The 25,528-nt window shown below is 43.3% G+C and overlaps 2 protein-coding genes across 2 annotated transcripts; both read right to left on the bottom strand.

Moving 5' to 3' along the window:
* Nucleotides 1–5,248: 5,248 nt before the first annotated feature.
* COQ7 (coenzyme Q7, hydroxylase) lies at nt 5,249–8,912 on the bottom strand. Its single transcript, XM_066329611.1, has 6 exons — nt 8,794–8,912; nt 8,443–8,633; nt 7,912–8,026; nt 7,665–7,801; nt 6,035–6,103; nt 5,249–5,380 (listed from the first exon to the last, which is right to left on the bottom strand). Exons 1-6 carry the CDS (start codon nt 8,861–8,863, stop codon nt 5,303–5,305), a joined length of 660 nt encoding a protein of 219 aa, XP_066185708.1. The 5' UTR covers nt 8,864–8,912; the 3' UTR covers nt 5,249–5,302.
* Nucleotides 8,913–9,181: 269 nt separating this feature from the next.
* TMC7 (transmembrane channel like 7) lies at nt 9,182–24,978 on the bottom strand. The gene is made up of 15 exons (XM_066329612.1): nt 24,826–24,978; nt 22,564–22,712; nt 22,046–22,213; nt 21,781–21,866; nt 21,139–21,284; nt 20,423–20,570; nt 18,805–18,975; nt 17,129–17,286; nt 16,159–16,276; nt 15,454–15,551; nt 14,953–15,136; nt 14,026–14,156; nt 13,601–13,756; nt 11,944–12,022; nt 9,182–10,324 (listed from the first exon to the last, which is right to left on the bottom strand). The coding sequence occupies exons 1-15, from the start codon at nt 24,846–24,848 to the stop codon at nt 10,265–10,267; spliced, it is 1,875 nt and encodes a 624-aa protein (XP_066185709.1). The 5' UTR covers nt 24,849–24,978; the 3' UTR covers nt 9,182–10,264.
* Nucleotides 24,979–25,528: the final 550 nt, after the last annotated feature.

The following is a 25,528-nucleotide window of genomic DNA, read 5'->3' on the forward strand; positions in this document are numbered from 1 at the left end:
AGCCCAGGCAGGTAGCTGGCCAGCAGCCATGAAGAAAACAGAAAAGCACTGTTAGTGCCAGAAATAATATTTTTATTACAGTCCAGAAAAGGTATTTTTAATATGAAAACCACCCACTGTATGTATGACTTGCTTTCATTAATATCTTGGGCCACACATGTCCACCTGTACCATAAAAATAAATAAATTCATCTGTCCTAGGCACAAGTAACACTGAAAAACAGATCACTGACATTCAAACAGTTGGGTGGAAAACACCTGCAAGGAAAGAAGACATATGAAGCCTGAAGTCTTAAGCAATGAAACTGTCAAGGTGGTCATTGGAGGCATCCTTTCCTTTGCTCTGTGCCAGGTCAGGAGCCAGGCATTGCAAGGACAGCTAATCTGAATGAGCTAATAGTCGCCTAAAACTGCTTGAAGGGTATTTACCAAGATAGTGGAGGCAAACTCACCTGCATGATGCTAACTTACATAACAAGCAGCAGCAGTGACAGTCTTGGAAGGTACTGGATAAATATCAGAAATAAAAGTGCCACTAGTAGGGTCATGCAGGACCAGACCAGGCTGCCCATAAAGGCTGTGAAATTTCTGTCCTTGGAGATTTTCATCACCTGTCTGGAAAAAAATCATGGCTGACCTGCTTTAGTGCTGGCCACAGTCCTGCTTCCAGCAGGAGGTTGGACAAGATGACCTCCAGAGCTCCTTTCCAAGTAACACTGCAAGGACTCCTGAGCTTCCATCAGAACACCATTTACTTCCAGCTAAGAACAAGGACAAGTAAAGGCAGTGCCACAGCCAGAGTTTGTGAGACAAAGATCTTCAGAACCAAAACAACCCTCATTTTTAAAAATATCAGCATAGGTGTATTAATCTGCTTCCTAACACAAAGAAACACTGCTGCTGCCATAAGCTGCAGTTCTGGACACCGAGGTACCACCCCCTGCTCTGCAAAACTGTCGCAGAAGGAAATACTTCTCAAAAACACCTGAAGTGAGCAGGAGGCTGCATTTATTGAAAGCACCTAACAACAAAAACTGGAATTTTCATTCTAACACAGTCAAGCTTTTAGAAATACATTTCCCACTGAACCTGAACTGTTAACTCATTTACTCAACATTAGATTAGCCCAAAACTCTGAAAAAGAGTATCAGCAACTGTTCCCAACACAAGCTTAAGATCTGCAACTCTGGAAGTACAACTGCAAAGCTGCTACCATTCTCCTAAATCCATTCAGAATTTTCATGTCAGATACAATAAAAATGGAAGTAACAAATAGAAAAATGGTAGTACCTTTAGACAATCTCCTCCCTTGTAACACACATTTGTCCTTTAAATTGGCCAATATTTCTGCCTTAGACCTTTAAGCCTCCCAAGCAAAAAAAATATGTGCAGAATTCAATGCAAGTGACATGCCACAACTCTGAAGCTAGTGACAAGAAATTACTCCCATTTGAAATTATGTCTTCCCTAAAGTCAAGTTACAAGACAGATGCATATAGATTAAATAACTCCTGTAATACTAAGAACAAATAGAGATGTACAATCCATGTCATCCCCAGCACAGGGACTGTATGGCACATCCTCAGCTGATCACAAGCCTAGCTCTGTGTGCTTAAGTGAGCCACACAGATTTATTCCAGACAAAAACGAAGCCCAACACAGACAATGATTTAGCTCTCTGCCAAACAATCCTGTGAGGCTCATTTTACATAATTTGCATCATAAATCACAGAATCAGAGTGGTTTGGGTTGGGTTGGAGAGGACCTTAAAGCTCACCTCGTTCCACACCCCTCCGCCTGGGCAGGGACACCTTCCACTAGCCCCATCCCACCTGGCCTTGGACACTCCCAGGGATGGGGCAGACACAGCTTCTTGAAAACCTGTGCCAGGGCCTCACCACCCTCACAGTGAAGAATTTCCTTCTTCTATCTAATCTAAACTTGCCCTCTCTCATCATAAAGCCATAAACCCTTGCCCTATCACTACATGCCCTTGACAAAAGTCTATTCAGCTTGTGTCAGCATCACCTTGTTAATCCCAGTCACAGGGATTTGATTTCTGCCTGGCTACTGCTGAAGCATGTCCTGGCACAGCCAGAGCTGCACATCTAAGGCATCACACATGCCTTCTGCAGTGCCCACAGTGCAGAGATCCTGCTCCAGAAACAACCCCAGTGCCCAGCACAGGGACTGCACCATCTTACCGTGTCACTCCCCTCCAAGCACCATCTTACCTTTATTGCTGACTCAGCAGCTTTGGAGAATAGGGGCCAGGTCATCCCCAGCACTGACTGCAGAAGAAACCAGCAAGAGGTGAGATGCTGTTCAAAGAGCAGGTAACAGCCCTACAGCCCTGCACACATACAGATGGGTACCTGCTGCTTCTCCTCACTGAGAAATACAACTGCTTCTTCATGAGAAAACTGGGATCAAGCCCTGGCTTATCACAAGAGCTACAAAAAGACCTATGAGGGGAGGGATCTCATCCCACTGTGTATTATAAAACCCAAATTATGTGTGTATTTTATCATTTACAAGGAAGGCACAAAACCCAAAGGCACAGTGAAGATCCTGTCATCTTCTCCACTCCCTGTTCTGCAAATGCAGCATTTCACAGTCTTTCTCTGATCCAAGCTCCCCTTCCTCTGTCAACGTGACCAGAGTGCATTGAGGATCACTATGATAACAGACCTGTATAAGCTATATACTTTGGCCTCTGCCTGCCATTAACCCCTGCTGGGATGGCTGGTATTACCCAGCTCAATTCTGCCTCAACATAAAAAAATAACTACAGCCTTGCAGCAGCTGTACAATAGAATTATATAGCACTAAGCACCTCTTGTTCTTTTTAACATTTTACCACATTTTTTCAGTCTTTCAAAACCTGAAACAGGTTTTTAAACAAAACCAAAAAAAGTCCATTTTCCATAAGAAAAATGAAAATCAACTCCATTTTCTATGCAAAACAATAACAATAAAAGAGTAAACTTCCAGTGAGCAGGAAAATGCATAAGCTTTGGCAGTGGCAGAACAGCCCACCCACACTTTATTGGATGGGTAGCAATCTGCTTCTCCATTAAAGAATGAACAAATCCTGCTCAGGAGCATAAAGCAGATATGATCTCTCAGTTCACATTTCATGCTTGCAGCTGGAGACAGTATTACTGTCTGACATCTTTCTCAAATGTGCAGGATGTGTTCAGCTGGTGAGGACAAAGAACTCTCTATGAGCACTTTTGATTACAGCAGATATGACCAAACACAGGCATCACATGGCAATTTCTTGGTATTTGATGTTCCCAGGCCTTGGCCAAACGAAATACATTTAACATGAGATGTGTCTCTTAAAAGCTGTTGCCCCAAGTGAGCAGTGTGTGATAGTCTAGGGGCCACCCACATCTTGGACAATCACATGAGCATGTCTCTCTGTCACTCTGTCACAAGCCAATCCTGCCACTGCTGAACACCACCGCAGACATCTTCAGAGAATCTCTGCAACCACAGAGAGAACACAAGGCTTCAGCTGAGTACCAGCTCTCTAGGGAACACCCACAGATGCTTTGTCCAGCTTTCAATCCTGATGTAATAGCTCAAAGACCAGAAACTGTCTGGCTCAGTTTCCAGTTTATCTCACAAGACCATTGTATGTATGGGCACGCAGTGTGCAGCTTTGAGTCAAAATACACCATGCCCTGCCCTCCCTCCCCTGCAATAATGGACTTATAAAAGATACCATCCCATGCTGCCCCTGGTATTTACAATGGACTATTCATCAAGCAACCTTTTTTCTTTCTTTTACTCAATTATTAAAGGCCCTGACTTACACAACTGCACAGCACAGGCTTCCAGCACCACTTGTTACTCCTCTAACCACTTTAGTTAATCACTCTTCTGGGCTGATTCCTCTCTCCTCCTGGGAATTTTCCACATGCATATTGAATACTTTAGAGAAAAAGGCAAGAAATCTGAAAGATGTAAGTTTTGTTCAGAGAATTGGTCAAATTAGGGAAGACATTGCATTAGTGTAATAGGATGGACCTTTAGTAATCTTGAGTTTTCACACATACTGCTCACAACTGTCTGTGGCTGAGGCAAGTACAATGAGAGTCCCTTAGAGTTATCTTCTGATTATGCAGTCCCTGGGAACATGTGATTTAGCTTTGAGTTCTTTGAGTCAAGTTATTCCAGTGGGTGTGCAAACCAATCAGAGAACCAAATGCTAATTTGATTGAACAAAGTAAATAACATCAAGTAGTTTGAGTCTAACAAGGTGAGGCTTGCAACAGTTTGAGATATTAAAGAACATACAAAGTGACAGTCATAACAAATCACGCAGAATAGGAATTTCTCTACATTAAGATTTAAATTTCTGCCTAAGATCCTTCAACAAAAAAAAAGGGCAAATAATCCTCTTTAAGAGCCTTTGATGACAAATTACACACCAATCACTACCTACAAACACTAACAGAGCTACTAAAAAACGCAAGCTCAGATGCACCTGGATTAAATGCTGTCTGAAGCAAAGTAAGATAAGCTTGAAAGCTCTAACAGAATATTGAATGCAATTCCACAGTTCTCCAAGTTGTTCTCTCCACCTGCTTATGGCAGGGATCAATTCCTTACATGCTCAGGTAAAAAACCAAAACCACAAACCAAACAACCCCAAGAAAATACCAAACAACAACAACAACAAAATCCCCACCACCACCACAACAACAAAACCATAGTAAGTAAAATTCTACTTGAAAGAATTTGGAACTGTGCCTGAAAAAAAAGCCCATCCCAAAACAAAAAGACGTCTTTAAGTAAAACTGGTCTTATAATACCTATTTTTATTCAAGATGGACTGAAAAGAAATACTTACTATTACTTGATTCACCCTGAAAACATAAAAAATGTTCTTTGTCAGTATTAACTATTTTAAAATTAGCTGTTCCAGCTTATTTCAAGTACACATTAATTTGAAGGCAACAGAGAATGTATTTACCATTTTTATCTGTGTGCATCCATACACAAATATTGTATATATACACCACGTATATACATATTTTGCTGCCACCTTGTGAACAGTCTCTGAATAGGGAAGTTTAGTTCACTCAGTTCTTGCCACCTTTACTCACATTTAGCTCAACTGACTTTAATACAGATACTTTTTAAATGGGGACTCAATGCAACAAAGGATGGCTGAATCAAGTGCTTAGTGCAGAAAAATTTAAAAGGCTGAATAAAATAGCTGAGTCTTCCACAATTTCCATACACTTTCGTATCCCAGTTTATTACCACAGCATTAAAGAAAATATAATTAAATTCTTTCTGATAAAAATATTGCGGCTTTGCATCCAAGTTGTATGGCTGTCTTCAAAACAGAATAAGCTGGTGTCTGTAAAAAGAATAAAAGATTAAATACATTTACTGAAGTGTTTTGCTTGAACCAGTTTGTGATAAAGAATAGTAAGCACTATTTTAAAAAATCAAAGTAAAAACATATGCACACCAGGAAAACCCCACCTGTATTTGCAGTCTAATCTATCCTAGAGAAAACTAAATTAAAATTTATCAACTTTTCAGAATATCTCCATTTCTCCACAAATATAAGTCAAGAGAAAAAACAGGAGAGAAGTCACACATTCTTCATAGAGTATCCAAGGGACCACAGAATTTAATTCAGTATTTCACACTTCCTAATAAGATGATGCTTCCAGTTCCCAGCAATGTATGGATAGCACTTACTAGGCTTATCTTCAAAAATATTTAATTGAAATTAAAAGAAAATCTATCTATTTGCAGAGAATATCTCTTAGGAAAAAAAATCAAAACACTTTAACATTTGACATGAATTTGAACAGATTAAGTTGTGGTCTAGAAAAATGAAAGTTATAACATGCAGGAAATTCTTATATGTATCTTTGGGAAAGAGTATCAAGACTTATTTTCTGTTTCTCAAAGAACTACATCCCAATATCTAAGTAAGGAAGGTAAGAGCAGCACATCTACATCCTCACTGACAACATCAATTAGTCAACATTCTACTCACAGCTTCTGCATCATGCTCAAGCCCAATGTCATGGTGCTCCTGCTCTTCATCCCGGAATTGCTTTATTACCTTTAAAAACAGCAGTCAGTGAGCCTGCTTTGCAGAGAAACCAAGGCAGCCAGTATGCAAAACTAGATGCTGTTGCCTGTTGTGTGCACCATGGCAAGCCAGGGTCTCTCAAAAACTTCAAAACTTCTCAAAGATCTGAACCTCCAATTCAGCAAGAAGGGAATTATTTACAGCATTCCCCTTACCTGAAGTTCTTCTAGTGGTACCTAAAGAAGTCTTTAAATTCAAACTGCTGTTTAATTAATATATCACTATCTTTTTCACTGTTTCAAAAAAACCTGTAGCCATAGTAACTTTTAACACTGACTACACATTATTCTGACAATTTGACACCCCCACATTATTCTGACAATTTGAATAAAGGAATTAAGGTCCCTGCCTTGCTAATCAGTAAGGGTGTTCCCCCTATAAGCTAACCAAGTTTCTGTCCCTTCTAGCATACTCTAAAGAACAATTTTTTGTCTTCTAAGTTTTCAGCTGGGACAAAAAGGTTTAGAATATTTTCTCCTGAGATGCCTGCAGATGACCAGGATTACATAATGAAGAGCTCAGCACTTACAGACACCTGGGAACTGTCCCTGCCCAATAGGTTTGCATTGCTTTTGGTGTCCTCGCTAGTTCTCCTCCCACTGGCCCTGTGAATAAACTCACTGCCTAGAATTTTCTCTTTATTTTGTGCCATCTTAATCTATTTCATTATATCATTATCTTTAGGGGTGGTATTTCCCTGGTGCTCCTCAGCACAACCCCGGTTAGTTCAGATACAATTTCGGTAGCAATGGGATACATTGGAATAATCAGGTTTTGCTACATGTTACACATGCACTATTGAACACACTGGCAGCCAGCAAGGCCGGAAATTAACCAATTCCAAGTGCTGCCTAGGGAAACAGCTCAATCTCCCACAACCACCTTACAGGAATGTGTCCCAATTTGATACCTAAAATGCCTGGGAAAATATTTTCTCATAGAACTGATAAACATCAGCTCCTCACACCCTCTGAGAGCATCCAGGACTAGAACATGAACAGGGTGCTGGTCGGCAGCAGTGCCAAGAGGGCAAACCCCACCCGGGGGTGTATCAAACACAGCATGGACAGAACAGGGGGTCGGTCATCTCGAGCTCATCCTGAGCACTGTGTGTAGCTCTGAGCCCTACAGATTAAGGAGCATGTGAAGGTACTTGAATGCCTTCAGAGGAGGGCAACATAGCTACTGTGCAATCAATATTTCCTCCTTTTGTTTCCTTCTAGGCCCTTCCTTTCAAGTAAAATTAATCAAACTTAAAGCATAATTCTCTCACTTGAAAAGGAAACACTGCATTACTGAAAGCATGCTGAAGATAATCCAACATATGTTTTAATTTTGGTGCTTAATCAATTTAGTGCTGCTGAAGGATAAAGCATCCTTTTACTTTAATAGTTTCTGTTGACTTCAGCATTCTAAGTGGCAGAACAAATGATCCACTCTAAGTTCTAAAAGCATGTTATCTTTAAAAGACTAAATCACATTGGATAATTCAATCAATTTGTTAAACTGCTTTTAAGTCATGGTTAAATACCTGCAATAGCTCTTTGTACTTTTTTGGATCTTCTATTAGAGTTCGGATCTGGTTGTTGTAGTGCTCTGATATACTCTCTTCCACAGCCACTGTGCAAGCCATTGCACCCTTCTTTCCAAGTAAAGCACTTCCAGCCCCTGGGATTGGGGTACCAGACACATGAATACAATTAAATCTGAGGCAAAACAAATAATAACACAACTGAAGATTTCAAAAAACAACAATAATAGTAATTATACAAACTCACCTAAAACAAAACCTGCTACATTCCAGAAAGGCAGTAAAACAGTAGGTCGAACTCTATATGCAACCATGAGCTCATTGAACTTTTTCAGGTGAACTTTTTCTTGATTCCACATTTGCTGCAAAAGAGCCATTTCACAGAGAAGCATAAAACCACGAGAGATAAATATTTCCAGTAAAATTAATAAAAACCAAAACAGCTCAGGCCACATATGCTGTGATAGCTGAGGCAATACTGTAACACTGTAGCATCACAGAGAAGAAACGGTGCAGAAAGGCAGGTGCAGATAAAAAGGACAGACGAGGTTAGTTATAAGATAACATAGAAACATTTGCAAAATACGACAATAGCTTTGGTAATTCCGTTACCAAGTACGCCCACCACTCTTTGTAAACCTGCACGTTTGGAAGCGCATAGAAAAAAAAAAAGGCAATAATCTTACCGTGAAGGCCACGACCTTTCGCCGTCCCCCGGCCGTTGTTAGTCAAAGGCAAATTAAACAGAAGCACGGGGATCGCTCCTAGGCGCGCTCACCTGGATGACGGGTCCCACGCTCGACCTGCCCAGCACGGCCATCTGCCCCGCATAGATGCGGTTCGCCCCGTACTCCCCCGCATGGTCCACGCGGATGATGCGGTCTATGACGGGCTTGTTGATACCCTCCTGCTCCATCCGCGTGCTGCACAGCCTGAGGGCAGCCCTTCCGCCGGGCACAGGCCGCAGACCTGCCGGAGAGACAAAGGTGACGCGAGCTCCGCCGCCGCCCGGTCCCCGTCCGGGACGGGCGGGTGGACCCTCCCACCCGCGTAGCCGAGCGGCCTGAGGCGGCCCTGAGCGGCGATGCGAGGGCCTGAGGGGCGGGCAGGGAGAGGAGCCGAGCCCTACCCGACCCGCAGCGGAGGGGCCGGCGCTGCAACAGCGAGCACCGCACAGCCGGAACCGCGGCCGCCGCCATCGCGCTGAACGTTACGTCATCATCGCACGCCGCCTTTTCACGATTCCAATTGGCCCCGCGCTGCCGCCGCGCTGGTCAGCGCAGCTGTCAATCAAAGCTTGCGTCCAGGTTGCCATGGGAACGCGGGGTGGCCCCTGATGGGCGGGAGTACGGCGGGCGGGCGGGCGGGAGTACGGCGGGCGGGAGGGCGGGCGGGAGTACGGAGGGCGGGAGTACGGAGGGCGGGAGGGCGGGCGGGAGTACGGAGGGCGGGAGGGCGGGCGGGAGTACGGAGGGCGGGCCCCCACAGCCATAGCGACCGAACAGCCACAGGCGCTATCGTAAAAAAAAAATAGCGTTTATTGCATGGTCATTCCTTTACAAGGAGTACAGAAAACATTCCAAAACATTCTACAGAATGGATGGTGTCTCACATAAACTAAGAGCGGACTGATGGAGATTTCAAATAATAAACGCAGTTTTGTACAGAAATTCCCTAACTACAATCTTTAAATAAAGGACTGGTTTACTAGGCTACAGGAATACACAGTTCTCTGAGACACATCGTCCCAGCAGTTTAGGTAAGAGAGAGGAAATATGAAATTAAGGAGTACTAACACACAGTATTGCCACCCAATAATTTAACCCTGAAATATTCACATTTTAGAACACATAGAACAGTAGTCAAGACATTCGTATTGGAATGAAACACAAATTACTTAAAACATTAAGAAGGGCCCTCCACAGCAGCAAGGCTGGTGCTCCAGCAGTGCTGTGCCTGCCGTGGCTGCTGGCTTCTTCCTTCCCCGAGTGTTTCTTCAGAGCTTTGGCGTCAGCTTATTTTCTCTGAACCATTTTGTGACCAGTTTTCCAGTGTTCAGCTGCTCTTGCTGCTTCAGAGCAGCATAAATAGCAAACCCTTACCTCTAAAAATATCTAGAAAACTGATTTCAAACCCATATCATATTTTCTTTTCCTAAGCACTATTTCAAAATACTTCTTTTTAAAACCATAGCAAATGAAAGGCATTGAAAACATGTAAAACCATACCTTTCCCCTCTCTCGTGATTCTTATAGCATAATTTGTAAAAACAGTACAAAAGATTTCAGTTCTGATCATATTTTACCCAAATTCCCTGAAAAAACAGGGATGTAACAAATCCCAACAATCCTGAATCTGTATCACCATTAAAGTATCCTTTTTTCAACAGCTCTATCACAGTGTAAATCAGGTGAATTTCCAAGTTTTGGAAGCCTTAAGCCCCACTAGCTTAATCAAGACTCAGACTACAAGCACCCATCACAGAGATCACAGGCCCAAGGTGCTAGTCAGCTCAGTTTTTAGAAGCTGCAAATGCTTCTGCTGTTATCTTCTTGTTCTGGGAGTTTCAGGAAGTCAAGTTCTTTTGACCAGTGTGGTTTTCAAGGATTCCTCTGAGCGTCTGCTATCTTTCTGATCAGGAACATCTTGTCACGACTAGCCTGGAAAGACATAACAACAAGTATGCTCCACACTAACAGTGTTAATACAAGTCATCTACAACAGCTCCTTTCTTCATTAGAAATAGGTGCACTCACCACATTGTACTTCTCCAGCACACTCTCAACTGCCTGAACAATTTCAGAATTGAAATTCAGAATTACAGAAGTCTTGACTTCATTTATCTCACCTCTGGTCACACATTAACAGTTCTGAATTGAGCCTAGTAAAAACATCTCACATACCTCAAAATTTAAAACCATGCTTCCAGGAAGTCAAACAAGAGCAAGCAAGCAAGCAAGCAAAGAACAGAAGAATTTTCAGAATTCCAGCTGATTTGTGAACCCTTCAAAAAGCAGAAAGACTTTTGTTCCTAAATTCCTCAATCCTCAAAAATCTCCCCCCAGTAATGTCTTGTCTTTCTGCACACAGGTTGCTAAATGATGTATCTAAAAGAAGCAAATATCAAGTTATGGAGTGTTTTCAGCCACTATTCAATGTAATACCCCGGGCCTGGCCTTGGCAAGACAGACTCTAGCTACTCCTCCTGCCTGAGGGGATGCTTCCAGTGTGCTCTGTGCACAGCAGTTTGGTCGGTTCTGTCTCCCCTCAATGACCTTGGCCTTGTGGTTCTTTGCCCCTCAGTGTGTCTCTGTTGGCTTCAGGTCAATGCCCTCACCTGCCCTTTCCCTGCTCCCAGACCCTCTACTTCAGGGGAGACGGAGCTGGGGTTCCCTCTCTCGCCTCTCACCCTCTCTTCTCTTCGCCTTCTCCTCCACCCCGCTTCGGGGTGGGGGCAGTAAAATAAAATTGACTCTCGTGCTTAACCAAAGACATTTGTCTCATCTGTTTGCCTGCACCTCCCTGGACATTCTCCATTCCAAGGGTCACTGTTCCCACACGAAGCAACATCAAGGAATGGGTTATTTCATAAGAAGGTCTCAGCAGGGAGACTTCTCACTGAGTTCTGACTTCAGCAGTTTGTCAGCTCACAGCACACAAATGCTGCCAAATCTGGCAGTGGCTTTTGACAGCCACAAAGCAGCATTTCTGCACTGGCAGCCTTCTCCAGAGGGCTGAGTAGTGGGGACTTGTTCCACTTTCAGTACCTGCTCAAGCGCTTCTGGGCTACACTCAAGAACAAGCGCAGAAAAGATGCAGTAGAAATACAGGCCTGGAGGGAAAGGTAGAGAGTTGGGTGCCTGTTTGTGAGGGCAGAGAAGGAAACAAAAGTGGAGGTTGTGCAAGATGGTGGAGGGGAGAGGAAAGACAGGATTCGGGTACTTCTTTGGCAGAAAAAAAAAATGCAGATAAGTGGATTTCAGCAAGGCAACTGATGAAAAACCAGGACACAGCTTCTCAGGGGGATATCTCTTGCACGATATAACCAGATCTTGTTGTAGTTGCAGCTAGTACCCAAAAAATCAACTCCACTGAGAAATACCACAATGTTTTGGTTATTTTTCCTGGGTAATTTGTAAAACATTCCTCACTGCTTGTAGCAAACACCAGTTCTCAAGTATCCACAAGATTGTGAAAATCCGTATTCCCCTGCATGCCTCATTTCTGTACCCTTAAAGTTCTCTTTGTTGTGTCAGTAAAATGTTGGGTCAGATCTTACCAGAACCAGTTGTTCTCTCAGCTGTTCAACCACTCGTTTGTGTGCTCGATCCAAGGCAATAACATAGAACATAATGATGCTGTAAACAGCAAACAAAAAGAGAGGACTTGAGATTTCCAACATACATAATAACAAGTTCAGCTCAGGAGAACACATAAATGTGTGCTACAGAAGGAAGGGCTGGGTGGAGTCCAAAATAAGCCACATGGTTTTTCAAGCATAGGAGTTTTAGAAAGTATCAGGTAATAAGGCTCCAAAACTTGCAAAAAGTTTAGTTAAACTGAAAAGCAAAAAACTCCATTTAAATTTAAGAAAAAAAAATCCTTTTTATTGGGAGACTGACCAGATACAGGAACAGACTGTTGTGGAGTCTCCATATCTTTGGAGATACTGAAATTCTGACCCTGTTTTGAATAGGAGAGTTGGGTTAGATTCTCTTTACAGGTGACATCCAACCTTAAAAATTCTATGACTCCACATTGAATTTCTTCTTACAGAATGACTGTTTGGGGAATTTTATTTGTTTTTTCAGACTAGGATTTCTGGATAGGAATTGTGAACACAGGGCTTACAGTACTAATTTGCAGAGGATTCACAGTTAACATTTTTGAGACAGACACTGTTGAATATGGGATGTGCAAGAGGAAATGGAACAAAAGTGATGAGTGTCAACACATGGGAAAAGACATAAGGGGTGAGGATTCATATGAGTTTTGATGCTTTTGACTGCTGTTGGGGGTTAGGTTTGTTTCTTTTTACTCTAAAGAATTTTTTCCCCATAAGTTACCAAGGAAACTAAGTGTTGGATACTTAAGACTATTTAACAAAAAACAAATACGTGGTCAAAGCTCAGAGGGAGAGATTACACGAGTTTTGAGGCAGGTAAAGGACAGAGCTTGAGGCAGCTTGGCACTCTGTTTTTCGGCATTTTGGGGAGAGAGAACGGCTGGTTGCTGCTTCCTGGGAGAGGAGTTCACGGTCTCTGGAGGGGTCCGGTTCTGGGAAATCTGCCATCATCTGCTCGCCCTGGAATTCTGAGCTTCTCTGCCGCCCTGCAAGAGCTGGGCCAGCCCTGCCCCACTGTCGTGGTTCCATCAGCGCTGCTCGTGTGCTACAGAGTGACCCTGCATCCCCCAGACTTGCCGGGACACCCTGCCCCTGCCCTGCTGGGTCACCCTGCCCCTGTCTGCCAGGACACCCTGCCCCTGCCCTGCTGGGGACACCCTGCCATCCCAGCTACCAGCCCGGGACTTTTCCACTGTTCCCAGCCTGGTGCTCTGAGGATCCTACAAAGGCACCGAGACCAATCTGCTCTGGGTTTTTGTGAAGCAAAGTCCTCGAAGCTCTTGGTACTGTTTTTGTTATTAATGCTACTGTAGTTGTTGATTTTGTTATATAAACTAATAAAGAACTGCTATTTCTATTCCCAAATCTTTTGCCTAAAAGCTTTCAACTGCAAATTTATAATTGGAAAAAAAGGGGGTGTGGGGGTGGTTTACATTCTCCATTCCAAGGCAAACTCCAGCTTTCCCTGGCAGATACCTGTCTTCCCAAACCATGACAACTGCAAATGGAAAATCTGGTCTAATGCTTGGTATGAGTTCAGCAAGCAAGGAAATGAAGCTGCATAAGTGAATCAAGTCTCCACAGTACTCACCAAAGGATCACAAAAAAAGGTACTGCAAAGGCTTCTGATGTCATGCCAAAAAGGACCTGCTGCAGACCTGTTGGAAACTGAAGTATTGTATCTGGAATAACTTCCCATGAAGTGTTAAAACTTCTGAATGGCCCACATGCCTTGGAAGAAGGGATACTGTCAAAGAAGCAGAATAGAAAGATGTTACAACAAAATGTAAAAATAAAATAATCCAGCACAAGCCCAACACCAGTTTGGTGATGCAGTAAAAGTGTCCTATGTCTACAAACCTGTAGTTTTTCTTTATATGAACTAAGCTATAAGTTTATGCATTATATCCTATATATTTTATTCCATTAATCATTCAAAAGTTCTGTGTCTGCTTTTACAGAACTCACAATCTTAGAACAAGTGTCAACTTCACAAAACTTAAAATCATCACTTACCGTGCTATGCTGACTCCCAGAGGAATAAAAGCCAAGAGGAGCCCAATCAACAGCACCACCAGGAAGAAAAAGTTGGAACTTGATGCCCTTATAGGCCTTGCTGCAGGTTTGCGTGTGTGTATCAAAACAATCTGAAGAGGGCAGGTGAATAAAACTGTTACCAGCACATCTATATAGATACACATCCAAATATACTTCCCCCAGCAACTGAATTTTCCATTCTCAAACATGCGACCAGCTACCACAACCACAACATGCCACACAACCACTTCCTTTGATGTGCATGGGCTGAGAAGGGCTAAGACAAGACTGCTTCATATTTTGCTATAAGTCAATGTCTCCTAATTTGTGTAAGAATTTGATCTAGATGGCCTCACACACTTGCACAAAGTCAATGAAGACAACCATCTGCACTGCTCTTGGCTTTGTTCTGCCACATCTCCACTGGATACATCCTCTCCTGCAAGACCTAAAGGATCAGCAAGAATTGGATGCACAGAAGGAGCTGTGGTCACTGAGCAAGACTTCCGGCAGTCAGAAATCACACAAACATCCAACTCAGCTTGGATTTTCCATTTTGCTCCCAAATTTGTAGCAATTTTTGCAAAAATTTGTCCAAGTTCTAAGCTGTGCTGCTAGTAAATAGATTACTGCAGGAAACAAACTGGCTTTGTTACATAAAAAGCTTTTCTTTGAAAAGAGACAGATAATTTGAGAAGTAGTAATTGAAATGTGGCTCTGCTTGATTTCAAAGCAAAACTCTACCTTCTGTTAAAAGCACAAAACCTTACTGAAAATGTAATATCATTGACTCATTCCATCCACTGCATCCACAGGTGGTTTTCTGTTGGTTTTAGATCACCTGCATATGTATATGCCTGCATTACAAAAACCACAGAGATGTACTCAATCACATGCCTTCATTACCTTTTTAACATAGAAGATGATGAAGTATTTTACAGTTGCTATTGCAGGGAGAAGTGGTGAAAAGAAGGTTCCAATCCAGCAAATAGTCTGCCCATAAATGATTTCCAGGACATTGTCAGAAATTTCAAATTCCTTATGTCCAAACCACTGAACTAGCTTCCAAGAACAATGAGTAACTAACAACCTAAAGCCAAAGAATATTATTAGTCCTAAATTGAAGTTGTAGATTTTAAATGCATTCTAACACATTTGAAACACACAGAACTTAGCATTTAAACACTAGACAACATAACTGAAAATGTCTGAAGAAAAAGCTCTCAAATATCAAAACTATACAGCCATCTGAATAGCAAACAGGTGCTCAAAACACCAGAAATATGTTTATGCTTTATTTTAAAACTAGTAATTTGGTTAGAAATATGGGAAATTTAAAGCTGAAAAAAAGAAAGTGTGTTTCATATGTCACTTGTAAAAATATGCTCAAAAAGCTTATATACATACTTTCTGGGGAAGTCCACAAAGAGGGCCACAGCAAGAATTACAATAAAATCAAATATCATCAGTTTGTACATTTCTTGCCCAACATCAGATTCCCAGCACTATAAAACCAAATCAGGAAAAACAAGATTAGCAGTCTAAATAAACAAGTGAAAAATCTGTCTATCACTAAAGCAATAACTCTCTCAGTTAACACCATAAAGTTTAAATGCTATTAACTCCAATTTCTGAAATATTCAAGTGTTTCAAAGTTCCTGTGCCAAGCTTTTCACTTTTTTTTTTTGGTTTTGATTTTGGGGTTTTTCTGTGAAGTGGGGTGGGAGGATGGCTGGATATGTTTGGTTTGGTTTTGGTGGTTGGAGGTTTTGTTGTTGCTGTTGTTGTTGTTGTTTTTTCTTTTGAGGAAAACCCATTTGCCTTAATGCCACAAAAGGCAGTAGCACAGTGTCTCCAAAACACTCAGACAATCCTCATGGTGGACAGAAAGTCTGTGCTAATGAATCATCTGCCACTGGACTAATTCTAATCAGAGGTTTAGACAAACAAAGGATCTATATGTAACAACTGAGCAGTGGGAATCAACACCAGGTATAGCATAAACAGCAACCCCAGGGCTCATACTGAACACCTCTAGACAAGCAACTCTCATGGAAAACAAATCTCTGTTCACAAGCTCAGATGATTAAAGACCAAAATAAATCTGCTTACAGGATAGAGTTTGTAATTGTATCCACAGGGTTTACACTTGTCACTGCCACAGTCGGAGATCTGACTCCACAGTGAGAACAACAGAACGCCAATATTGGCCAGCCTCACGAAGACACATCTGGAAGAAAGGTAAAATCTAACTCCAAACATGCCAAAAAATAGCCACGTTAACATTTGGCTCACCTTGTACAGGAGTCCAAAGAAGCCTTGAAACACAAAAGGGTCATGCAGACCTTTAATGGGGCAGCCAGACAGATAATGAACACATTTCTTTCCTTAGTAGTACGTTAAAATTGCTTATGACTGTCCCAGCTTTAGGCTACAGTCCCCTTGTTGCTTTTCTCAGTAGTGTTCTTAGATCAGCCATTTCAGTTGCAGGTCTTGATGCTGCAATGGGTTGCAATTCCCTCAGGTACAGTTCTGTGTGCAGCATTTCCATTTCACGTAGCTTCAGGCCTTCTGAGGCCAAATCAGAAATATAAAGCATGGACTTGCAGAGTTCAGGTGCTTCAACCCAGATCTTACTGCCTTAAGCTGCCAAACACCAGCTCTTACACTGAAGTATCTTTTATTCCAAAACTTTTAACTTCTGCCTTGAGCAAAGCTGTGCTTCAGTCACTGCTGTACACACACAATTGCTCATTCAGGGAACTGCTACATGCAAAGCAGTGAATCCACTGCTCTGCAGCCACAAGTTCTCTACTGACTATTTATTCATGTTGAAGATGTCCAGACCACACGCTAAATGGGACCAAGAGAAAAACCTTGACACTGAGATGATTGCACTGCACTGTCATCAAAACACATGGTTCCCAGATTTAAAGTTTCCAACTAAACACTGGCCAAACAATGCCTCCTTGGTTTCCAGTGCCAACTTCTCTGCCTCTTGATGTTTCAATGTTTACAATATATATAGCCTACCAAGAACAATTTGTTGAAACATCCAAGGCCACAATAAAAACATCTTTACCTCAAGAGTGTCAGCTTGATTTCAAAGGCTGGCGTATAGTCTTCAAATCTGATCACAAATGAGAAGATTAGAGGACCAATGAAGTTGGCCAGTGTGATCACCATGGAAGGCAAATACTGCACTAAGAGATTGACCTGGGAGTTCGCATTGTCAATGTCCTGCAGAAGAAGAGATGAGAGAAACATAATGCTTAGAGAAACACACCTTCCTTGGCATGCTGTCTTCGGCTACACACCAGCCTGCCTTGTCCAGGATTCAGGCAGCATCTTTTACTCCTCCTTCATCCTCCACTGACATTTGCACCAGGCAATAGCAATCAACACCAGGTGTAACACGGTGTTACATGGCAAATGGCAAATCAGGGCTGATTCTGAATACCTCTAGACAAGCAAGTTTCACAGAAAACAAATCTCTGTTGTTTATACAAGCCTGATCACTGCTATCTCTGCAGTTTGCTGCTACACACCCTTGCTTTCTCCTGCTCCCTTCACCAGGAACTCACTCCCCATCTGGATAAGAGTATTTCTGTGCTTCCTCAAAGCTTCTGTTTAAAGAGGTTCAACTCACCAAGGTTTGTGTCTGACTGTTGCTAACCAGCACCAAGGCTACCAGGTTTTACAACTATTCCAAGTGCAGACACTTTTCAATTTATTCTCACTGGTGCTAAGCAGCTCCCCTGACTTTCCTACCGTCCTGACAAGCTCCTCTAACTGCTCATTAAGACAAGATATCTACTCTTCTACTTAAAGCCCACAGTAAGTGAAGCTGTTCTTGAAGTTGTTCAGTGTTCTGCAGTCCTCTGCCCTCAAACAATACCTTTGACACATAAACTCATTTAGCCCCCATTTCCTGCTTCTGTCTGCAATACTGGCAGTTTGCAGAAGTTCAGAGCTATGTCACCACGAGCAAAACTTTCCTTGAGAACAGCTAAGTCTATCACACCAGCAACTTACACAGGGGAAGGAAAAAACCCATGGTCCCCATTTCTACCAGATTATAAAACCCTGGGGTCCTACAGAGAAGTCAATTACTTTTGTGAAGCTGTTACAACCAGAAGTTTGTCTGCTTTGTTCTGCTTCTGAAGCCCTCTTTCCATCTGCTTGTTCTGCCAGGGGTGAAACACACCCAACCTGATTCTTTCTGCTAGTGATGTAAGAACCTTTGCTTCTGAAACTCTGTGTTCAAAGCCTTCCTGTTGCCCCACACAACGGTAATTCAAGCCAAAAGACAGATCATAATCTTCACTCTGCCTTCCCCTGAAGTACATTTTTGCAGTTGACAGCGAACCAGGTCACGTGAAACTGATCATGATGAAGCTTGGTTTAACCAAGTCAGTTCTCCCAGCCAATTCACTGCACAGACCCAGCAGATCACAGAGAGGTGAGCAGAGTTACAAGGGAAGGGTAGTGAGGGCTGCTCTCCTTGTCAGCTCCAAGGCACTCAACACTGAACCCTCTGCAGCAATGGGAGACATTAGTGGAGAGGCTTTTTTGGCATATGGTTCTTGATCTTTCCTGCTCCCATCTACTAAAAAAAAAATTAAGTCTTTAGGAAGCATTTTCAGATCCCTGCCTGAAAAGTGCTATATTAAGATATTTGACTCTTTCACAATAGTTCCTCTTGCTGTAATTGCCAGCCTTCACCAAATCTGTCCTAGTGTCATTTCTTATACTCACACTGGAGTTTTCTTGCGAGAAGACAGTTACTCTATAAATAGAGTAAAAACATCCTGATAAAATGGCAATGACAATTATATTTATAAATACTCTCAGAGAGTAGATGCGTAGCTTTTCTTCCATGCTCCTCTCAGCTATTTTTTGCTTCAGTTTTTCTTCCTGCAAGTCCGTCTACAGAGAAAAGAAAAAAAAGAGATGCAGCTTTTCAATGCAGCATACAACACTTAACACCAAGTCTTCTACCCCTGAGAAGTGCAAATCTGTAGCCTGTTCTAGGCGAGTCACTCCAATGTCCACCCAGGCACACAGAACTGAGTGTCTTTGCCTTGACAAAACAGGTCCATGCAGGAATAAAGCCCTCTCAAGCTGAGGACTCTGTAGCCAAAGGCAAGTGTCCTGCAATCCTCTTACCTCTACTGTATCAGTAAGCACTGTACTGTATTTCCTTGAGGACAGACAGTTTGCCTGTTTGTTGAGAGAGACTGATCTCAGCTTGATACTAAACTCTGAAAAGGGTAAACCAGTCACTTATCTCATTCCTTCTCCAGGTAAGTACCAGCCCTCAGCACTATGGCTCAAAATTCCTTCTACTCTTTGTGAAGGAAAATTGTGAGATGGCACTGAAAGAAGGAAGTACAGCTGCTTGAGCAACTTGTCATGTAAACTTGGTGCATTTCACCTTAACTGACATGAAAATACAGTATCTCCTGTGAAGGCAATTTAACTTGGGGAAACCCATGTAACATCCCTATGAATCTATCTTCTGAGGACTTATGTCTATTAAACAGTAATATTAAGGAGCTAGTGCTTCTAAGATGTGTGTTCTGGAAGCAAAAGTGTAGCAAGTAAAGGAGGTTCTGATTCTATGATGAAAAAATATGGCTGTGAACTTCACTAGAGCAGAAAGCAACTCACTGTAATTTATGAAATCTGTAATTACCACATTGTGGTTTGAAGTGGAAGCATTTTCTCAAATGTAATTCTTTCACTACACAAATCTCTGCTTCCAGTGTACAGAGCGCAAAAAGAACGTCTGTGTTTTACCAAAACAGCCTTTCAGACTTTTTTCAGAGCTTTATGATTTGGGAAATCTATAGCTGCCTCAGCATTTTGTATGTGCATGTGTGCTAAAGACACCTGGTGAAAATCTTTCATTATCTTCTTACTGCAACAATACTCTCAAACAGTTCAAAGAGCACCATCTGAATTTTATTTCTCCCCAAACTCCTGCTTACTGCACTGCACACTTAAACCCCAGAACACTCAAACTGATCCCTGCAGGGTTTCGCCTGCAGCTGGGACAGCTTTTCCTGTTGGACTATGCAGAAACTAACACAGGAAGCAGGACTGGAGCGTGAGGAAGAGGCAGATAAGCAGCTAGCAGGCTGGCGTGGGTCGCCAGTGAATGGGGCAAGGGCCAACGACATCCCTGCCAATCCTTCTCACATTACACCAGACTCCAGCTACCTAGAAAGCATGCAAGAGGATGTGGGCTGCACCCCCAATACAAGTACTTCAATCCTTAACTTCAGTCCCTTATCTGCAAAATTACACACGTCTCTTTTTTAGCCATCTTGGCTGCATGAAATCATAACCCAAAAAGGCAAAAGTTACTCACCTGGAGCTCATACTGCAAGCTGCGATGTTTCAGCCGGGCTGCATTTGAATCTGTAATGCAGAAGTCCCAGCCTGCAAAGACTTTGTTACAGTAACTCTGGAAGGGATCTGCATCATGCACTAAGTTGTGCTTAAAGCCTTCCACAGATCTAGAGAAAAATTCATAAGATGTATTTTACGCACAGGAAAAACACACACAAGCAACCTGGCTCATCAAAGAATAAATGACCCCCTCTGTGAGCAAACTGTCGCCTTTGCTTTGTACCAGCCAGCGTCTGGGACACTTTCAGTGTGAGATTCTGCAGCAGCTGACCCTGACTGACAGAGGTTATTGCCACCTGCACTTCACCAGTCATCTTCTCACCTCACCCAGACACAGCAAAGGAAACTGAAGGAATTTGTGTGAAGGAAAAACAAAAGAAATTTGTGTGAAGCTCACACAAATAAAACTCAACCAAAAATCCCTAAAGAAAATCCTCCAACAAATTCAGTATTGTTGAGGGGCTTTTACTTACAGGTATGCATACAAAAGAAAAACTGATACTTCAAATTGTTTTTCCCAAGAACACCAAAGGTTACCGTGGCATTGCATCCTCAGACAGAAGACTCCCCATTTCCACATAAACAGCTCTAGAACACAGCGTGTTTCCTTCAAGCAGGAATACAATGTAAACTGTGCAACAAGTAACAGTAAATAAACAACACCAACATCTTTACCTCTTTATTATCCAGAGGAAACTTAAGGCAAGGTAGGCAAAAGTAGTCAGCAGGTATGCGAGTGGCAAGTTGTACCTCATGATACTGATGCATACAGCATCTATTAAGTAATAGCCATAAAACAAACTTGTCACTTCAAGGAATCCCTGCAAAAATGAAGTTGAAACAGAATTTGTACCAGCAGCAACAACCGCCCCATTAAATCCAACCTGGCATTAAGCAATCATTTTGTAAATTTAAAATTAGGGCTCCCAGCAAGCTACAAGTCTGTAGCTTCTAAATACTGCCATTGCCTCTACCAAACTGTAATGCAGGCTGTGTGTGCTTAAAATCCCTCCCCTCTCCAATCAAAGAGCTGCAGGACACGGACACTGGGACCCTACACAGAAAGCACAATAGGCAGTGTGCTCCAGAATAATGAGGGGTAGCAGCTGGGGAGGAGAGGCACAGGCTGCAGCACGTGGTCAGACAGGCCTTGTGGTTGCTCAGTAAAAGTCATTTGAAAACTGCCCTTTTCAGAGATAACACACCCCAGTGATGCATACACCTTGCCATTTTTCAAAGCTTCGTTCCACAAGTACTTTTTTTTTTTAATCTTAAATGCTATGTGAGACACTTAATTTAAAAAAAAAAAGTACTTACAGTGCCACTGAGCAAATCTTTGAGGTAAGTATAGAAGTAAACAAGTCCCTTATTGCCATTAGGTTCATAAATTGTGCAGATATTGTCTGTCAAAAGAAAGGCATGAAAAGTCACTCAAATGGTAATGCCCACTGAACTGCAGATCACGTTAATTCAAACATGCCACACTCTTATAAAAAGGCTTTCCTTTTTATTCTGGGAGATGGAGAGGAAGCTGATGGAAAGGGGGAATGTTACAACAGCTGTACATAGAGAAGATGTTTACCTATGTTCTTTGGAGAAACATAAGCAATGGTACTGTTGAATATTCCATATTCAGAAATTATGGTGGGAAGAGTAACAAAACTGAACATCAGGATAAAAATTATAAAGTTCAGTAGGACCAGAAAGCGCAGGAAGGAGAAGTAGGACTGGATGCCAGTACCAAATTTCCCTAGAAATAGAAGAAACATATGCCAATAATTAAGATGATAAAACCATTGAACATACAAAGAAAGCAGATTATAAAATCAGTTTCACTGAACTCAAGAAACACTGTCAAAGCTAGTTTTAAGTACTACAGACTTTTAGCAATATAACTGAAATGCAGGTTGGACACAGTAACAATTTTTTTCCAACATATTTCCTTCTGCCATATCATGGATTTTACATTCAGGAATAACAAGGGAAGAAAGTAACTTCTTAAGCACATGCAGTTATATCTGAAACTATGCTCACATAGGTAAAATTGCCTATAACAAAACCAACTTTCCAGAGGAGAAATGGACATCAGACAAGAAATACCTTCTATGTTGTGAATATCATGTCGCCAAAGTACCAGGTAAGATGACAAGCCCTTGACTTCACTGAGTGCTTTTTTCAGTGATTTACTGCTAGTTCTTCTCCACTTCTCCAATCTAGACAAATGTTCTGTATCAGCCTGCTGAGAGTCCCTAAGAATCCAGAAATACAGTTACTGGGCACAAGAAATAATTTTTCACTCCACATAACAGGGCTTAGCAGGATGGAGCCTGCCCATGACCCTCAGGGGGACAGCTACAGTAACACACACAAGCTCTCCCCAAATGATCCTGCTGGTAATGGCAACATGAACTGAATTCAAATAGGGCAAGCTCCCTCATGAAAAACACTCACCTCTCTAGGAGGGGAAAAAAAAAAAACCAACCCCAAAAAAACCACCACCCAACAACAACAAAAAGAAAAAAAATTGACAACAATAAATTCAATGCATTTGAGAAAATATTTTTTTGCTAACACCTCTGGGGATGCACTGTTCTAATAACAAGCTGCAAACAAACACTGAGAATGTGTCACTGTCTAATTTTTAATCATTCACATATGGATTTTCATAGTCTGTGAATACATTTGCATTTTAAAAATTGCTGCCTGGTCAGCAACAGCATCAAGGAGAATTCTGAGTGGCTCAGAGCTTTCATTTTCTTGTTTCCTTTAAGAAACCTTAAAACCAGACAGAACTTCACAGAAACATAGCTTGAAAATGGACTTGTATACAGCAAATTCTATTCTAGCCTCTGATGCCACAGAAGAAGGGCAGCAATTAAGTACCCATGAAGACACAGTGCTGGGATACCAAGGTTTCAGTTTTAAAAGACTTGTACTCAACCCTACTCATATACCCAAGGGATGCACTGCTACGTGTGCTCTGTGTTGCCTGGTTCCTCATTCTTCCAGCACTTTGGCAGGAAACCAAATTCAACCTACACAAACAATCAAATAGGCAGCAGATGACCTCAGCTTTAAGAGCACATGCAGTTTCTCTCAAGAGATTTCATTCTGTGGAAACTACAGGCTGCAGTTTGCAGTGTTTTAAACTCTGCAGAACTGCCTGGCCCGTGTTCGGTTTGCATTTTAAATAGAAGCGTGGGCTGCATATTCATCTGAGTGACAGAAGTTGAGTGTTCAGCCCTCAGGACGTTTATGCCAAGCACTTTGTGTTGGTAGCTGCCGCACAAATGCAGATCACTGCTCTGTAGAAGTGCCAAGAAGCCCCACCAGAATCTCTCATTGCTAACATGTGTAAACAAGCCTGGACATTGCAACTCCTCCCTCCAGTTCCTTTTTCTTAAAGACCTGAACTTTAGATACTCAACTTCAAAGAAAAATTCAAGGTATCGACTACTTTACCATGACCGAGATCTTCTACTGTTTCTGATCTACAGGCTATAGGGTTAAATTCCAGGGTCAGGCTGTTTGCCACTGCTCCTGCAATAGAGTAGCTCTTGTTCTCTCTGGAGTACCAGACATTAATTGTACTTCCACCTCTCTCCTGGTTCCTAACTAGGTTCCTACAATGTACCTGATTTAAAGGTGCAGCTGTTCTCTGACAGTGCAAAACCACATCCTGTATCCTCTGCGCTCAGAGCAGCTTTCAGCCCAGCAGTGAGACATGAGACGCGCACTGAAATTCAGGCGGGGCAAAGCAAGGTCTTTGCAGTTCCTCCGTCCGGGGGGTTACTACCACCAGCAGGGCAGGAACAGCGCACAGGAAAGAGTCATTTTAAAAGGAATGGGGCGGGGGAGAAGATAAAAAGAGGCAAAGGTCCTGGGAAGCTTCCTATCAACTACAGAGCCACAGCAGAGAGCGCATTACATTGTGTAAGAGCAGCCAAGCAGACTCAAGAGCAGCAGCGGGGAGGGGAGAGGGGGCTGCTCATGCAGATAACTCCCAGGGACCCTTGAAACTACAAAACACTGAGGGGGAAAAAAAAAAAAAAACAAACCAAAAACAACAACAACAACAACAAAAACCACCAAAGCGCAAAATAGTGAGAAACGCCTTTGTTTGCTATAGGTATTTCCCAGTTTTTACTAATTCCTTCCAATTCAACCTACTGCTAGCCCCAGTCAGCGACTCCCTCGTGCCAGCCAAGAGTACTCAGGTACCTTCTTGTAAGAATCACATGCCGCAGGGCGAAAGAGACACAGCCAAACCCAGTTCTGCTTCAGCCTTCCAGCACACCTGGGTTGCGCTTAGGAAAGTCATTTAAAAAGCAAAACGCAAGGAAGAAAAGCGTGAAGATTAACCTTGTTGTCCTCCTCTCCGCCATGCAGCCCGGGCGCTCTCTGGCAGGGCGGTCGGGCAGCTCGCCTCTGTCCCGCAGCAGCGCCCGGGCCGCGGCCCCGCGGCTGCCGGCGGTGCCCAGCGGGGCCGGCCGGCTCTCCTGAGTCCCCCCGCGCCGCCTCCGCGCCGACTGGCAGCTGGGCAGCTCCTGCAGGAAATCCACAGGTGCGGCGCCGTGCGGCTCCTCGGCAAGGACAGAGAGCCCTGCGAGAGAGAGACAGGGGCTGCGGGTCGGGGCTCGCCGCAGCCGGAACCCCGCCGCGCCGCTCCCTCCGCTCGCGTCCCTCCATCCTCCATCCCCCGCCACCTGCGGGGCCCGCCCGTGCCGCCGCCGCTGTCCCGCCTGCCCCGCGCCCTCACCGCCGCCGTCCCGCTGCCGGCCCGGGCCGGCGGCAGCGCGCAGCCCGCTCATGTCTGCGGGGAGGCAGAGCCCCGCGGCGCCGGGCCGTTTCCGGGCGCGCCGGGGCCGTGGGGCGGCGGCTGCCGAGCGCGGGGCCGGCGGGCGGGGTGCGGCTGCCCCGGGGCCGCCCTCCCCCAGCCCCCGCCCGCCGGGGCCGCCCGCAGCCCGCGGGATCGCCTTCTGGGGCGTCTGAGTCTTTCTGTTCCTCTTACCCCAGGCTTGTTTTAAGGTTACCGTGAAGACCCACAGCAGGGTGTACCGGCTCC

Source organism: Sylvia atricapilla, chromosome 15, assembly GCF_009819655.1.
Source record: "Sylvia atricapilla isolate bSylAtr1 chromosome 15, bSylAtr1.pri, whole genome shotgun sequence".
Lineage (NCBI taxonomy): Eukaryota > Metazoa > Chordata > Aves > Passeriformes > Sylviidae > Sylvia > Sylvia atricapilla.

Coding starts and splice junctions, on each gene's coding strand:
- COQ7 (XM_066329611.1), bottom strand. CDS start 8,863: ATGGCGGCGGCCGCGGTTCCGGCTGTGCGGTGCTCGCTGTTGCAGCGC. Junction 6,104..7,664: donor AGTACAAAGAGCTATTGCAG/GTATTTAACCAT, acceptor CTGTTTTTAAAG/GTAATAAAGCAATTCCGGGA. Junction 5,381..6,034: donor TTGAGCATGATGCAGAAGCT/GTGAGTAGAATG, acceptor TTCTTTTTACAG/ACACCAGCTTATTCTGTTTT.
- TMC7 (XM_066329612.1), bottom strand. CDS start 24,848: ATGGCGGAGAGGAGGACAACAAG. Junction 21,867..22,045: donor TGTTTCTCCAAAGAACATAG/GTAAACATCTTC, acceptor TTCTTTTGACAG/ACAATATCTGCACAATTTAT. Junction 16,277..17,128: donor ATCAAGCTGACACTCTTGAG/GTAAAGATGTTT, acceptor CCTTTCTTCCAG/ATGTGTCTTCGTGAGGCTGG.